Genomic DNA, 17458 nt, shown 5'->3' on the forward strand with positions numbered 1-17458 from the left:
AGTGGCAGCAGGGTGGCTGGGCCACTCAGTCCCACATTGTCCCTGGGAAAGTTGGCTGCTCACAGCTGAGAGTGACATCAGCAGGGGTCCTGGATCTTCCCTGTGTGGCTCTCACCCAGCCTGTCCTTCCAGCCCAGCTCTTCTGCCAAGCTCTCCATAGACTTCATCTCAGTCCTGACTGCCTAAAGACAGCATTTTCAACAAATGGTCCTGGTTCAGCTGGAGGCCAGCATGTAGAAGAATGCAAATCGATCCATTATTATCACCCTGTACAAAGCTTAAGTCCCAGTGGATCAAGGACCTCCACATCAAACCAGAAACACTCAAACTAATAGAAAAAAAGTGGGGAAGAGTCTCAAATACATGGCACTGGGGAAAATTTCCTAAACAAAACACCAATGGCTTATGCTCTAAGATCAAGAATAGAAGATGGGAACTCATAAAACTGCAAAGCTGCTGTAAGGACAAAAACAGCAACCAACAGATTAGGAAAAAATCTTTACCAATCTTACATGTGATAGAGGACTAATATCCAAAATATACAAAGAACTCAAGTTAGAATCCAGAGAGCCAAATAACCCTTTTAAAAATAGGGTACAGAGCTAAAAAAAAAACATTCTCAATTAAGGAATATTGAATGGCTGAAAGGCACCTAAAGAAATGTTCAACATTCTTAGTCACCAGGGAAATACAAATCAAAGCAACCCTGAGATTCCACCTCACACCAGTCAGAATGGCTAAGATGACAACAGATGCTGGTGAGGATGTGGAGAAAGAGGAACACTCCTCCATTGTTGCTGGGATTGCAGACTGGTACAACCATTCTGGAAATCAGTCTGGAGGTTCCTCAGAAAATTGGACATTGAACTACCCAAGGACCCAGCTATACCTCTCTTGGGCATATACCCAAAAGATGCCCCAACATATAAAAAAGACACGTGCTCCACTATGTTTATAGCAGCCTTATTTATAATAGCCAGAAGCTGGAAAGAACCCAGATGCCCTTCAACAGAGGAATGGATTTGAAAAATGTGGTACATCTACACAATGGAGATGACTTGATGAAATTCATAGGCAAATGGAATAAACTAGAAAATATCATCCTGAATGAGGTAACCAAATCACAGAAAAACACACTTTGTATGCACACATTGATAAGTGGATATTAGCCCAAATGCTCGAATTACCCAAGGTGCAATCTGTAGACCTCAGGAAGCTCAAGAAGAAGGCTGACCAAAGTAAGGATGCTCCCACACCTTCTTAAAAGAGGGAACAAAAATATCCATAGGAAGGGATATGGAGTCAAAGTTTAGAGCAGAGACTGAAGGAACAGACGTTCAGTGCATGCCCTACATAGGGCCCATATATATATGTGTGTGTGTGTGTGTGTGTGTGTGTGTGTGTGTGTGTGTGTGTGTGTGTATGTATGTATGTATATATATATATATGTATGTATGTATGTATATATGTATGTATGTATGTATGTATGTATGTATGTATGTATATCCACCAAAGCTAGATATGGGTGTATAGATATAAGTCCCTAGGAGGTCCTCTAGGAAAGCAGCAGTGTGCCCTTAGGTCCTCTCTGTGACCTCACTTAGCTTTGCCAGCTTTGAGGGCTTCCACTCTGCTGCTCTCAGAACTGCAAACTCCTGGAAGAGATGTGTAGTGTCCTATTACCTTTGTCATTGTAGGATATTAGTAGGAATACGTTTGATGGAAATATACTGTCAAGAATATTAACAAAACAATTGCTTCTTCTGTACCATCTGGATGAAGTTCCAAGTTCAGACAGTTCTGCACCAACTTCCCAAAGCCAGCAAAGTGGAGCATGAAGAAAGGCAAGTCCAAGGCATCCATTACCAGCATCCTCAGCAATGCCCCCAGGAAAGGTAAATTGGCTTTGGTGAAGTACTGAGATAGCTGGCCCTCATACACTCAGAGAAGAATGAGCGAGGAGAATTGAGGAAGGATTGTGGGAGAGAGTAATTAGGGATAAGGGGGCAGTGAGCAGCATGTTAAGTAAATAAGAAATATATATATATATATATATATATATATATATATATATATATATAAATAAAAATAAAATAAAGCTCTTTAACAAAATGGGACACAATGTATTGCTGAACTAACTCTACTATGTTTACACTAGCAAACGCTTTACATGGAGAGAGACTGGATGTGATGAAGTAGGATTCCCTTGTCATTCACACATACTGTGTACACAGCAAAGATAAAGGAAATGGAGAATTTGCAGATCACAGATCCACTGTTCCCTCACATCTGAGTGGCTCTGCTTCCCTTTATCAGGACTCTGGAGGCCTCTGCTCATCCAGGTCGCACAACTCAGGCAAAATGCAGTCCCCTAACAGCTCTGGCCAAGTACTCTTTTGTTCCTGGCAGACCACTGCCTCAGGCTGCAGAGGCACTGAAGGGCCAGCCTTCACCTTCAGGGGACAGCCATGTTTGTCGGCCATTCCAGGCACTCTGCCACCCAACTAGAGACTTCTGCAGAGACTGTCATCTCAAAGCCAGGAGCTATAGGAATCCAAAAGATTGGGAAGCCAACCTACACTCAGGATGTGTTGATTACCTGAGACCATACAAGTTAACACTATTCTTTCTGTCTGTTTTCCTTATTTGGAAGTAAATAATGTGATCATCTGTGGTGTGCACAGTAAGAATAAAATCAGTCATATGAATAATAGGAACGTGCAGAGCATGGGCTTAGCATTCTAGGTACAGAGCAAATAGGTAGAGGGAATTACCAAAGGAAACAACATGAATTGTAACAATTACAAAATAATTTTTAAAAAAACACCTAGTGGGTGCTGGGATTAAAGGCCTGTATCAACTCTGACCAGCTTTGTAGGTATTTCCAATAAAAAGCAAGCAAGCAAACAAACAGCCTTCTTACAGTTGCAGCAGGTGCAGGAGAGAAAGCTGGGACATATCCTGTGCTGCTGCCCCCATGCTGTGATTCTGCAGCAACAACTTCCTTGGGAATAGGAACCTGTATGCAGTGGGATCCCTTGCTGGGCCTGGCATCTCAAAAATAGGGGCTTCCCTAATCTAAAACCTTGGAATCCAGTTTACTTCAGGCCAGGAATGAAGTCAACCATCATTAGGGAAAGAGCAAGGGAAAAATTACATAGGAAAAAATATGTGCCTTAATCAGAAAAGACCCTCAACTTCTAAGGCCTCCACAATCTCCATCCCTCTCTTCTGAGCTGTGCATAGTGATGTTGTATAACTCCAGATGATAGGAAAAGGCAGAGTTCTTCCCAGAAAAGTCATACATGATTTTCACCCTGACGTCTGTGAGGTTAGGTGGCATCTTATCACAGATTCAGCACACCCAGGATAAGAACACAGAAGCCACAGATGACAATGCCAAATGGACTCCCTCCTGAACGTATGGACCCATTAAAATTGAGGCTTAGCCTAACCTTAGGCCATTCCACTCCCTGCCCATCCGCCTGATTTTTATGTTTGCTATGAGTATAAGTTCAGCGTGTAGCCCCAATATCCTCATGATTGGAACTGGAAATTCAGGAAGAATGATATTGGAGAAGGGATGGCTATGTGGTTACAATGTGGTAACACATGGTCCAGGTTGATGTTTGTTCAGTGATGTCCAATTTAATTGTCTTGTTATATTTGTGAAAGGGAGGATGTCCAACTTAATATATAAAAGGTACAGAAATTTATTATTTTATAAATGGCCTGAAGTTGATCCCTATGTTCCCAAGAAAAAGGAGTTTTTATTGCAAAAAATAGGATTATAGACCATTCATTTTGTGAAATAATGGATGTGTAAATGGAAACAATGTCAGCTGTCAAGGACTGCACAGCAAGCAAATATTCCCAGGTTTTATACACTCAGGGGTCTAGAAGAAATATATTGGCCTCCCGAAAAAGGGAAAACCTTAGGAATCGAAATGTGTGTCACATGCATTGTTTCCAGTAGTAGATTTACTTTTAAGAAAAAACTCCCTCATCCTTAGTCCCTAGAGATTTGGGTGATAAGAAAAATCTGTCTCTAATTCAGGGTTGTAAGCAACTCTCCCCAGCAAAAGCATTGATGACTTCTAATGAAGCAGAGAGAAACATCTAGCTTTGGAATAGAGGTTGCCAAACAGTATTCCCAGTGACATATGAGAGACTGGAGGAAAGGGCCCCCACAGAAATTGATCAATTTGGGGAAAGCTAGTTAGCAGGTAGGCCTTAGAACTTCCCAGTGACATCATCAGTAAGCCCCTCACTGGACAATCTATTGTATCTAAGAGATCCCTAGAATCTTCTGTGATGTCACCAGTGTTGTGGTGACACCAACTGCCATTGGGATATTCCTTCAGTTCCCTTTGGGTTCACAAGCAGGCATGTTTCGCCAGCTGCTCAGGCTATTTCGCAAGGAAAGTGGAGATCAAGGAGAGACCACACCAAGGCAGAAGGAAGATGACCTCCTCTCTAGTAAAACAGGAAGGAGGAAATCATTCCGGGGAAGGCTTGGTGAGTCCTGGGCAGAGTTGGGGAACATCCTCAAGGAGGTAGGTTTGAGATGTGCCTTCTAAGACTAGGCGTTACAAGCAGGAGCCTTGGGATTTCTCAAAGGCAAACCAAGAGTCAGGAGTTCCTGATCATTAATTTGAGAGAAAGTCAGAAAGTGGTAAGCCTTCAGTTTCTTTTCTGGAAGCTTTTTAATTGTGAGTGTCAATGAATGGCAGGAGGAGGCACTGTGAGATTAACAATGTGACCATCCATGGTTGGGAGTTGAAGCACTTCATCCTCTAGATTACTGTAGGTTACATAAGCCTCTGATGGCGAGAACAAGGAAGGATGCACCCCGAGAAATGAATTGAGTTCTCAGACACTTTGGGCTGGAACACACATGATTAGAGCTTGATGGTACTAAGCATTATGAACTCCAGGATTATCTGCACCACAGCTGATATGAGATAACAATATCCCATATGTTTATGTCTCAGTCAGGTTATAACTTTCAGTGCCAGGGGTCCTGTAATAGTGAGTGTGGCACCTGTATGGCATTAGAGCTTGGGAAGAGGGACATAGCTTAAGAATCCAGTTCAAGAAAGCTTTTCTGCTCTTTCAGGGATTCACCCAGTCTCTACCATTTCCCCTTCCTCAACCTCCTCTTGGGATTCAGAATGATCTTTTCTGCCCACGGGCCATAAAATATGCAAATTTCACTTGGGTTTATCTATCTATTTATCTATCAGGATTTGGTAGGAAGACATCATCCCAAATTGTCATCAGTGAGCAAGAGAAGTGTCGAAAGGAACTGGAGGAACTCAAACTTGAAATCCAGAAGTGTAAATTCGAGAGGGATGAACTTTATCAAATCCTGGACTTTTATATCTATGATGATTGGGACCTCAGGTAGTCATTATGCCCAGTAACCTGTTCACTGTCTTGTGCTCTCTCTCTGCTAACCCAAGATTTCCTCACAGCCCGACAAGTTTCACCTCTCATCCTGGATTTTAAAGAGGCTTGGCAGGAATAGCTTGTGAGATAAGCTAGGTGCTGTGTGTTTAGGGTCAACCTCTTTTGTACTTGACCATGAGCTCCTTGGATTAGCATTGGTTCTGTCAACAGCTAGAAGGACCTGGTCACACTTGCTGCCTCTAAGTGAGGGAATGAAATGCCTGCACGTCATCACTCTTTTCCTCTGATTTTGTTCATTATACACTGATTCTATGGCACCTCCATGCATGTAGTTGGGATTCTACTTGTGTTTTATATGGGTTGGTATGTATGTATGTCAAAGTATTTGTGGGTTTTATGCTCACGGTCAGGGAGTCTGGGGAGTTTACTGGGATCTGAGGATTTGTGTGATGGACAGTTTGCAGGTCATGATGGTATGGAAGCCCTCAGGGATCAACTGAGCACTTTGCATCTTCTGTTTACTTAGGTGGTAGATAGGACCCTCCTGAGGGAAGGAGGGGTTACAAATCCTCTTCCCTGTCAAAGTAGTTATGCCCTCTGGGAATTCATGGAACAGTAGGAAACAAGGTTTGAGAATCCCTGTTTTCAAAACAAAGGAAATGTCATCACAACTATCTGTTGGACCCAAGGCTCTGGCACAGACTGGAGAAAACTTCTTACGGAACTAGGCAATGCCTTCATGCTTACCTGGCCAACTCTTTACAGTCAGCTCCTTGGACCTGGTAACCTGGCTCTGTTGTCCTGTGCCCAAGATGATAAGTTTAATCAGCACAAATAGGACCCAGTTCATAAGAGAAAGTATGTGGCATGAACTAGCTTTAAGTAATCCAGTCAATAGTCTGATTTAACGTAATCTTTTTTTGCCTGATTTGAACTTTATTTTTGACTTTTTTTTATTTTATTTTATTTTTTACCTATCAAGAGACCGTTCATTGTGACCTAGAAATGGTGATTGTGGTAATAAATTCTGGACATTTGTTATTCCCAAACAGGCATTTCACAGGCTCCACCCACTCCAGTATAGAGGGTCTTTGCAGAACCATATCTCCACGGCCTTTTAAAGAGTCTTATTTCAAAATATATGTTTGCTGATTTGCGTAGAAATATTTCCTTGAAAGAAATGTTGTTGGAGTCTCACTGTTGTGTTTTTGCTCTGGTCTTTGTGTTTGCCACATTCTTCCCCCTCATTTCTTAAATTTGAATTTTTTATTCGGTTTTTTTATTTGCAATTCATCTAATTCTGAAATCATGAGTTCAGATGGTTATTTGTTCCTTGGGCCATGTCCCATCACAGGCTGGATGTCGAATTGCCAATACTTCAATCCGAACATGAGAGGAGAATGATGGCTATGCAAATGATGACCAACTCAATAAGTGATGCCATGGAGAGGTACAAGGAGGTCATACAAGTGAACAGTTCCTACCGGTGAGTCGCTGACAGAGATGAGAACCCAGCACTAGGCAGGAAATGCTTCTGTCCTGTATGACTTTGAACCAAACTCAGGGCTCTTGTTCCGTAGTGTCTGACTCTTAATAAGAAGCCTGCCTCCTGGCAAGGGTCTTAGATTTGTAGCTCTTGGATTCAGTTGTCCTACATGTGAAGGGTGTAGAAGACACTCCAATTGTTATTTTCCCCATTGAGGATCCTCTAGATAGTAAAGATTTGTTCTACTATGTGAATATCAATCAACCCTGAACCTGTAGGACTCTGACAGGAGATTTAAAGATCTGTGATCCATGAGAAACACATAGAAAGATTGTATAGCTATTGGGTCTTCAACTACCCCTCAGAGGGGATTTCCGCACTACGTGAAGATGGTTGTAGCATACCATGGACATATAAGCACCCATATGGACCATCTCTTCTTCCTTGATTTATATAAACTGTCTTAGTGTCAGGATTATCAGAAGTACTTTGATTCATGTGGAATGTGGATTCTGGATTTGACCTCCTCTAATTGGTGCTAACTTGGATAGTGTGGCTCTATTCTGGGGATGTCTAGGGATGAGGACCCATGAAGGGATGATTGTACTTGCAAGAGTGAGAGGCAAATAGAAGCTGGCTGGGATTTACCATTTTTTGTTTGTGCTTCAGCATCAGGCACTCCCAGCTCCTGCATGAACAAGCTCAATTGAAGAACAAAATACAGATTTTGCTGAATGAGAAGAGAGAACTGCTGGTGGAGCAGACTGAGCTGCCAACATCCTCTGTGGAGGCAAAGAGGCTCTGTGAAGAGGCCGGAATGAACATCTGTGTCCCCAGAGCCAAGCAACAGCAGGTAGGGTTAGGGCTCAGGGTCAGGTTGTCCTCATGTCTTACCAATGTTACTGTCTATTGACTGATTCATGTACTGTCCTCTGTCTCATCCAAGTGTTCATTTATGTGATGGTTTACAAGACTTTCTGTGGAGATAGCCCTTTTTCAAGAAACTACATGTTTGGAAAGCAAATGGTCCTGCTCGTTGAGAATCAGCAGTTTATTAAGGGAGATAGATTGATCACACATCACAGCACTACATGCCATTATGTGTGTAGGGTGCTATGTGGGAGCCCCTCTTTAGACTAGAACAGAGGTTTGAGGGATGAAGCCAAAGCCTGGAGCTCATTTTCTTTACAGGGATCCTGTGAGACTCCAGGATGTAAGTAGTTTGCAAGGAGGAGAGCCTGGTGGAAATGCCAAAGAAATGATTCTCATTGTCATTTGTGGTGGCTTTTGTTCTTCCTCCCCTATTTTCCCTGTATATGAAGATGGTGTCTTCATGCTTCATAGATCTTGGGTAACTAAAGAGCCTGAGGAGCAGCATGTCAGTCCTGTCTTATTTGAGTGCTCCTGGAGAGTTCACATCTGGGCCTTACAGTCTGAGCTGGTTAGAAGAGCAAGGATGTGGAAAAGGTTTCTCAAAGGCTGAGGGTTGGCATGAGAGATTTGAGACTTCAAGAACAAAGTTATCCGTATATACCCCCAATTCTTACCAAGAAAGGTGCATTGCTGTGGTGACCTGCATCTTAGAAAGCATGTGGGGAGGCCAGTTAATGACAAGCAATTTTGTCCAGTCATTATCCAACTTAATCCTTTAAGCCCAGGTCTCTCAACAAACCTGAAGCTTCCTGTTTTGTGCTGGCCAGCAGTCTTTGCATCACCGGTCCAGTTCCAGGTGGAGCCCCCTCTCTTATTTGTCTCAACACGTTCTTAAACCATTCAGTGATTTTCAAAATAAGTATTAGATTTCTTCACTTTACCTGAACAGAGGTATCCCCCGGGAAGAATCTGGTTTGTCTTATTGGCTTCAGCATGATCTTGCATGGAATCCTAGAGTGCATCCCTCTGCTGACATTGCTTTGCTGACTATATTATGGGCACGACATTCTTTCAGGATAGATTCCCTCTCAATATTGTACACAGTGCTGCATTTCAGAAAAGTCACTGTATGTTATTTATTTAGCCTTTTTCTGACTGACATTGAGGTTGTTTTAATATCACATGAACTCTAATGTGATGAAAAGTTCCTGGTAAATGACCATGAGTCACTGTCTTCTCTGATGCTTCCAAAGTCTTCTAAGAAGGAAACAGGGTAGTTTTAGTGAGGGGCCTATGATGAGTCAGCATAGAGCTTGATGGTGTCTTTTCCTAGAAATCTCTCTCTTGGGAATTTGATGTTGTGTTGTTTAGGCTATCTGTGCAGAACATGTAACTTACTTGTAGGACCCTCAAGTATCTGCATAGAAAGGTTTGCTGAAGTGGAAATGAGTACAGGCCAGGGCAGCAATCCTGCTTGAGTCTAAGAGACTTGTACACAGCATTGTTCCCACTAATTCCTCACTCAACAGGAAATGTGCTGCATAAGAACAAAGTTTTCATTTTTGCATGCGAAGGTGTGTGTGTGTATGTGTGTGTGTGTGTGAGTGAGTGTGTGTGAGAAAGAGAGAGTGTGTATGTGTGTGTGTGTGAGTGAGTGTGTGTGTGTGAGAGAGAGAGAGTGAGTGTGAGAGTGAAAGAGAGAGAGAGAGAGAGAGAGAGAGAGAGTGTGTGTGTGTGTGTGTGTGTGTGTGTGTGTGTGTGTGTGTGTTTACCAGCAGTGGCTGAGCATGTTTATGCTCATGCTGTGTGTTTTTCTAATGCTGGGTGATTTTTAAAATCTTTTCCGTATGAGAGTTTGTATGTATGAGAGTGTGTGAGAGTGTGTGAGAGTGTGTGTATGTGTGTTTGTTTTTGTGTGTGTGTGTGTGTGTGTGTGTGTTTATGCAGTAGTGAACCTATGTTTCCCTCTATTTCCAAGTTTCATGAGAAAAGTACTCTAAGAGTTCACTTTACATCCATGAAGCATGAAATACAGCTGAACAATCATTTTAGATTTCCAACTATCTCTGTACAGCAAAAGGACACTTAAGCTATTAATTTATTGTGTTTCAAAAAATTGTAACATATTTATCTTGTGAGGTCTGGGGGAGGAGTGGGAAATATGTTCAAGTGAGTCGTGTTTCACAGGGGTAACAAATGGTACAGGCCTGGAGCTTGCAGGTCCCTTTTTGTTAAGGTGTAGAAGCAGGACAATAAAGTCCTTTAGAAATGCAACACCCTGGGTTGGGGATTTAGCCCAGTGGTACAGCGCTTGCCTAGCAAGCACAAGGCCCTGGGTTCAGTCCCCAGCTCCGAAAAAAGAAAGAAAAAAGAAATGCAACACCCCCAAAACAAAGACACAAAAACACCTGTAAAGTTAGATTTTCAAGTGATTAGGGACAAAACTACTGATCTGCATTGAAATCCTTTGGGGCACATCAAAGGAAAGGAGTACAGGGAGGTAAGGGCAAAGCTTCTCTATAAAATCCATGAGTTTATGCTGTTTCTCTGTTCTTTGTGAATTGTGAAAGCCCATTGGAAGGTTATGTCAATCACTGTGTCTTCTCTGAGGTTGCTTTCCACATTGCCTGCCACCATTTCTTTCCAGCTACCTTGGCAACTACAGCTTCACCTGGGAGATGGCTTGTATTTTATTCATTAAGAATTTGAGTTGCCTTGGAGTTGCATCATCATCCAGCAAAAGTCCCATAGCTATGTTGTGTTGCAAGAACAGGGCAGTTTCAGGAGCCCCTTTAGGTGCACAGATAATCCAAAGCCCTCCCCTATGTTATCTGTGTAGCATTCTGCAAGTGCTGTTAATCAACATCATTTTCTCTCAGTTAATTTCAGCCTCAATGGAGTTAGCAGAAATGATGAACTTCAGATGGGTCTGGGAGTGTAAGAACAGGTAGCCCTATGAGAAGCCATGTTCAGAAAGTGGAACAGAAGTTTTAGTTAACCCAGTGATTCCACAACAAGGAGTAGGTGTTGCCATTGCAACTTGGGAGCATCAGTGTTGTAGTGGTCCCAGAGTAGCCTGGAAGGAGAATCTATCCACATGTCCATCAGCCAAAAAGTGAAAATATACCATATGGTGGAGTCCTTCCATGGATTATGACTCAGTGTGAAATAATCAACACAAGCTTTTACTTACTTACTCAAAATATCTGTGACACAATCACATTACTGAGAGAAAATTTGTTCATTTGGATCCTGGTAATGGAGATTTCCTATGATTCTGGGATCATCACTTTGGGCATGAAGTCAGGCTGTGGTAAAGAGAGCTCGAGCTCTATGGGAAGAAGCTGCACACTTTGGGAAAAGTCTGAAACAGTGAACAAGAAAAAGCATCTAGTCCACCACCAACATATGATCCTTTTCTGGGAAACAACACTGCTCTACACAGCCTTGGGAACTTGCTAAGCCAGATTGGGTAATAGGGCAAGAACCTTGATTCTATGTCGGTTTATGGGAGGACAGCACATCACTGACTGAGCTGTCTATAGGCTACAACCACTATGTACATATCCCACTCAACATTTGTTTTTGTGCCTCTAGCGTACCCTGGGGGATCTTTACATTAAGCATTAACTGGGAAAGTAAACACTTTACTTCAATGTACTATGCTTATATTGTGTGAACCCACATGTCTTGTGTGTTTGGGAGATTGTATGAGTGTTTCTCTGTGTCTGTGTGTGTATGTTTGTGCATGCACACATGCATCCATACCTCATTTGACAGTGCAACCTTCCAATGACCAGAATAAGGAAGGATTAGAGGAAAGAATGTAAGACACCCGGAAGGAGAAAGAACTGATCACCCAGGAAAGTGACTTGTGAGAAACAATGTACAAGCATTATGATATCTTTGAGATCAGATAGGAACACAGGCTGGCAGAAGCCATTTGAATATCCTTTCCTATAAAAATACCCTTTTTGGTGAATGACCACCCACATGGATTTCAGCCTCAGGCAGCTAAAGAGCTACTGAGAGTATTGTTCTGGTACAGTTCATGTGAATTTTGCCCATGAAACAATATATATGATCCTCTGGATTTCTTGGTATTTTCTACTCCTTTCTTCCTGTGATCTCTCCGGAAAGATCTGAGCACATTTTCTCTTCTGTCCTGTCACAAATTGCCTTACACTACCCATAGACTTACAGGGGTGCTGTTCTGTTTCTACATCACAATCACCTTTAATGTTCTGAGTGTTTGCTGGGAAGATTTGCATGGAGCACATTCTCAGTGATTACACGATCTATGCAATTCCCATGGATATGAAGTGAGATGGCTTCTCTGTGTATTTGCAGATACAGTAGTTGACAAATGGAACCTAGGCAGGTTCCTTCACTGCAAACATAATCAGAAGTTTCACCTCAATTCTGGGCATGTTCTCCAGAAGGCATCCACATGGTATTCTAGGTTGCTCATACCTCTCTTGAAGTCAGATACAGACATAGCCTACAATGTTATTATTCAATATAACATACCTGGACAAGTGGGAAAATATGCTCATTTTTCTCTAAATTCCAGTACAGTACATAGTCCACAGTTCAAATTCTAGCAGTTTGAAAAGCTGAGATATAAATCCAAGCCCAGGTACTCTATGACACTTGGGGATGCAGGGACTGACCTCAGCTGACAGACAGGTCATGCTGGATTGTCCAACTGAATAGAGCTGATGTAAGAGGGAGAGCTGAATTGACAACCCCTCACTAAACCTTTTTTCCTTCGCACTGCTAGGTCTGAAATTCTCCAGCAGAAACTCGAACATGACATAGACCAGGACAAGATCTCCCTTGGGGAGATGTGGTACAGGAGGAGCGCTAAGTGTGCACAGCAAATACACCACTATTGCATCTCATCTGTAATGTCCATAGCAATTGTGGACTGCATTTTCCTCCTTTAGTTTGAATTCTTTGGATTTAATAGGCTGTACTTTCACCTTGCCTCTCTCCAGCAAGTGTACAGTTTTGGAGTGACTCAGAGAAGTGCTGATGCACATCAATCAAGAGCTGCTGGTCATCCAGAAAGACTGTGCACGTGTAAATTTGTACTTGTCCTGATGGGTCATCCAGAAGAGTTTCATGGAGATCAGTCCACAACATTGGAAAGACTTTGAGACAAAGTCTGTGATGTATTTTATACTCGGTATTGGATGGTCTTGTCCTTCATACCCCACTCCAATAGAAGAGACCTCCTTACATTCCACTTGAAAAGATTATTACCATCAGTAACTGCTTGTCTATTATGTTCCAAGGCCAACCACGGGATATAAGTCTGTTCTGCAAAATGAGTAGTAAAAGAATGTTTAGCATAATTCCTCTGTTTAGATTTTGGTTTGAATTTTGATTATTTTGGTTTTTCTTCTATTCATTTGAAAGTTTGGTATTTATTTGTTTTTGTTTTATTCTTGCAGTTGATTCGCTATTTTGATGAGGATATAGACTGTATATATTGACTACCCGCATCCGGTTATTATTGAGTAAATTGGATGTATTCCTTTAAATAAAACAGTAATCTCAAACTGTTCACTCTTAAGAACCTTCTTTATTGATCATTAGTGTCAACATCTGAAGTCCCACAGCTATCAGGAAGGGATGGATCTGTGCATTCTCATGGGGACTGGGCATCAAATCACTTCCCCTTCAGACTGAGATTCAAAGGCTGTTATACAGTCACTGTTCACTGTGTTCCCAACTCTGTGAATTTCAACTTCATCATGCATACATTACCCACTGTCTATGCTTGCTGTCAAATATATAGTTACCTCTAAATTATAGTCTGTGGATGAGAGTGTTGAACAAATTAATGAGATAATCATTAATTTTTCTGTAATATCTCCCAGGAAATATAAACATCGTATAAGGGAGTTTAAAGCAATCAGGAAGCCTGCACCCAAATCCCGTGGTGGAGAGTGCTGAACACCGAGAAATGCAGATAATCCTGAGACCACAGGACAGAAAGCCACTTCTGCCCAGCTCTGCCCATATATCTGGCCCAATATTCATCTGCATGATGCCTCTGGAAACAGGAATAGAGGAGCAGTCAGCGGCAGGAACCTGCTTGGTTCAGCCTGGGCCCAGAACTGACCCGGGCCCTGAGGATTTTTGAAGAAAACCAGAGGCATACAACTCTCTGTTTCCTGATTGTGGCTTTTTTTTTTATTTGAAGCTCTAAACACCATTTTGTTGTTGTTGTTTTTTAATTGGATATTTTTCATTTCGAATTCAAATGTTATTCCTTCCTTGTTTTCCAGAAATAAGTCCGAATACCATCGCCCTCCCCCTCTTCTATAAGGAATTCCCTTCACCATCCATCCACTTTCCCAGCCTAGGCAGGACCAAGGGCTGCTCATTCCATTTGTGCCCAAGAAGACCATCCTCTGATACACATGCAGATGGAGCCATGGCACAGTCCCTGTATAGTGATTGGGTAGTGGTTTAGTCTCTGGGAACTCTGCTTGGCAGGCATGGTTGTTCTCATGGGGTTGTTAGTCCCTTCAGCTCTTTCAATCTTTCTGTAATTCCTCCAACTGAGGTCCAGTTCTCAGTTCAATGGTTTGCTGCTAGCATTCGCCACTGTATTTGACATGATCTGGCTGTGCCTCTCAGGAGACATCTATATCCAGTTCCTGTCAGCCTGCACTTCTTAGCTTCATCACCTTATCTAGTTTGCAGGCTGTGTATGTATAGGTCACACGTGGGGTAGACTCTGAATGGCCATTCCTTCAGGCTTTGTTCTAAACTCTGCCTCCCTATCCCTCCTATGGGTATTCTCCTTCCCCTTTGAAAGAAGGAGTGAAGCATCAGCATTTTGGTCATCCTTCTTGAGTTTCATGTTGTCTGTGCATCTTGGGTAATTTGAGCATTTGGGCTAATATCCACTTATCAATGAGTGAATACAATGTGTGTGTTTCTGTGATTGGGTTACCTCACTCAGGATGATATTCTCTAGTTCATTCTCTTTGCCTATGAATTTCATGAAGTCATTGTTTTTGATATCTCTGTAGTACTCCATTGTGTACATGTACCATACTTTCTGTTTCTATTCCTCTGTTGAAGGGCATCTGGGATCTTTTCATTTTCTGATGATTATAAATAAGGCTGCTACGAACATAGTGGAGTGTGTGCCTTGTTGTATGTTGGAGCATCTTTTGGGTATATGTGCAAGAGAGGTATAGCTGTGTCCTCAGCTAGTGCAATGTCTAAATTTCTGAGGAACCTCCAGACTGACATCCAGAATGCTTGTACCAGGCTGCAATCTCACCGACAATGGAGGAGTGTTCCTCTTTCTCACATCGCTCCAGCATCTTCTGTTGCCTGAGTGTTTGATATTAGCCATTCAGACCGGTGTGATGGAGAATCTCAGGGGTTTTTTTTATTGGCATTTCCCTTATAAATAAAGATGTTGAACATTTCTTTAGGTGTTTCTCAGCCGTTCCATGTTCCTCCGCTGTGAATTCTTTGTTTTGCTCTGAACCGCAATTTTTAATAGGGTTATTAGACTCCCTACAGTCCAACTTCACATGTTCTTTGTATATTTTGGATAGTAGCCTTTTATAAGTTGTAGGATTGGTAAAGGACTTTTCACAATGTGTTGGTTGCTGTTTTGTCCTAAACACAGTGTCCTTTGCCTTACAGGAGCTTTGTAGCTTCATGAGGTCCCATTCGTCTACTCTTGATCTTAGAGCATAAACAATTAGTGTTTTGTTCAGGAAAATTTTCCAGTGTCCATGTGTTCAAGATTCTTCCCCACTTTTGCTTCTATTAGTTTGAGTGTATCTGGTTTGATGTAGAGGTCCTTGATCCACCTGTGCTTAAGCTTTGTCCAGGGCAATAAGAAGGGGATGATTTGTCCTCTTCCATATGCTGACCTCCAGTGAAATGGTGAAAATGCTATCTTTTCTCCACTGGATGGTTTTGTATCCTTTGTCAAAAATCAAGTGACCATATGTGTTCGGGTTAATTTCTGCGTCTGCAATTCTATTCCACTGGTCTATCTTCCTGACTCTGTACCAATACCATACAGTTTTTATCACTAATGCTCCGTAATACAGCTTGAGTTCAGGGATAATGATTACCAGGACAGTCCTTTTATTGTTGAGGATAGTTTTAGCTTTGGTTTAGCTTTAGTTTTGTTATTCCAACTGAATTTGCAAATTGTTCTGTCTAACCCTATGAAGAATTGGATTGGAACTTTGATGGGGATTGCATTGAATCTGTAGGTCACTTTTGGAAGAATGGCCATTTTTACTCCCTTCATCCTGCCAAGCCATGAGCATGGGAGATCTTTCCATTTTCTGAGATCTTCGTCAATTTCTTTCTTCAGACACTTGACGTTCTTGTCACACAGATCTTTCACTTGCTTGATGAAAGTCACACTGAGGTATTTTTATATTATTTGGGACTATTATGAAAGGTGTCATTTCCCTAATTTCTTTCTCAGCATGTTTATCTTTTGTGTAGTAGAAGGGTACTGATTTGTTTGAGTTAATTTTATACCCAACCACTTTGCTGAAGTTGTTCATCAGGCTTAGGAGTTCTTTGGTTTAACTTTCGGGGTGTCTCAAGTATACTATCATATCTTTGGCAATACTGATATTTTGACTTCTTCCTTTCTAATCTGTATCCCTTTGACCTCCTCTTGTTGTCTTATTGCTCTGGCTAATGCTGGGGACAACATACAATGACAGGGACTGCCAGCAGTAGGCAGGGATGGAGACATCTCAGAAGCCTGCAGCAGCTCCTTGTAAAGTAGGGTGGGTTCTGGAAACCTGAGTATCAGGAGACACATCCCTCCACGGGACCCACCATCTGAAATAAGAGGCTGTCTGCAGTAGGCCGGGATGGAGACATCTCACTAGCCCGCAGTATCTCTTTGTAAAAACTGGTTGTTTTGATTTCTCCAAACCTTAGCCCTGGACAACGGCTTTATAGATTTCATTTATGTGTGACTGCCTATCAGTTGGCCTTGGTGTGCACAATTATTCTATTATGTCTGACTTTCCTACTTCTTTCTCCTTCTGCTCTGGTGAATTCTGTGAAACTAGGTGTTCCTTGATGCTATGATCCTTAGAAAATTGGAAATTGATGCATAGGGGAATAGCACAGCACAACCCTAACTGCCCTGGTGCATACTGTGTATTCTCATCTTGGAAAAAATGTAATAATTGCAAAATTGTAGTTCCAGATTAAGGTTTGACTGGCAAAGAAAGCTTGAAGAAATTATTAGAAAAAGAATTAGAACCAGCATTGAGACCCTAAGAAAGGAAAAAGCTATTGACGTTAGGAAATAAGTTTTACATAATATTTCAGACTGGTTACTGGATAAGGAAGTATAGATTATATAAAATAATATACTAGTAAACTAAGTCAAACTACTGGAACTCTTATGAGAGTCATTGTGTGCAAGGAACAGAAAGCTAGTGGAATTACTGTCCTATGGGTTACCTTGATTCTTTCTGGCCACTGCCTGGCATCTTTGCCTATGTCATTTATCATTAGAGTGTCACAGGAAAATGCAAGTAACTGACCTCAGAGATTTGGACTCTGAAGTATAAAAGTAAAGAGTTAAAGTTTAAATCATGATAAGTTTACAATTATTATTATATTGCCCACAGGCCTAGGTATAGGGAAAGCCTGAGA

At 41.8% G+C, this 17458-nt stretch overlaps 1 protein-coding gene across 2 annotated transcripts; it reads left to right on the forward strand.

The window, feature by feature from the left end:
* The first annotated feature begins 3805 nt into the window (after positions 1–3805).
* On the forward strand, positions 3806–14253 carry Spetex2el2 (Spetex-2E protein like 2). 2 transcript variants are annotated; one of them, XM_039084382.2, is made up of 5 exons: positions 3806–4518; positions 5247–5406; positions 6767–6898; positions 7568–7751; positions 13660–14253. In XM_039084382.2, the coding sequence occupies exons 1-5, from the start codon at positions 4389–4391 to the stop codon at positions 13666–13668; spliced, it is 615 nt and encodes a 204-aa protein (XP_038940310.1). In that variant the 5' UTR covers positions 3806–4388; the 3' UTR covers positions 13669–14253. The 2 variants fall into 2 exon arrangements, with proteins under 2 accessions (XP_038940310.1, XP_038940311.1); XM_039084383.2 differs by lacking the exon at positions 13660–14253 and adding an exon at positions 12555–13633 and having other exon boundaries at positions 3808–4518.
* Positions 14254–17458: the final 3205 nt, after the last annotated feature.

This window comes from Rattus norvegicus, chromosome 9 (assembly GCF_036323735.1).
Source record: "Rattus norvegicus strain BN/NHsdMcwi chromosome 9, GRCr8, whole genome shotgun sequence".
Classification (NCBI taxonomy): domain Eukaryota; kingdom Metazoa; phylum Chordata; class Mammalia; order Rodentia; family Muridae; genus Rattus; species Rattus norvegicus.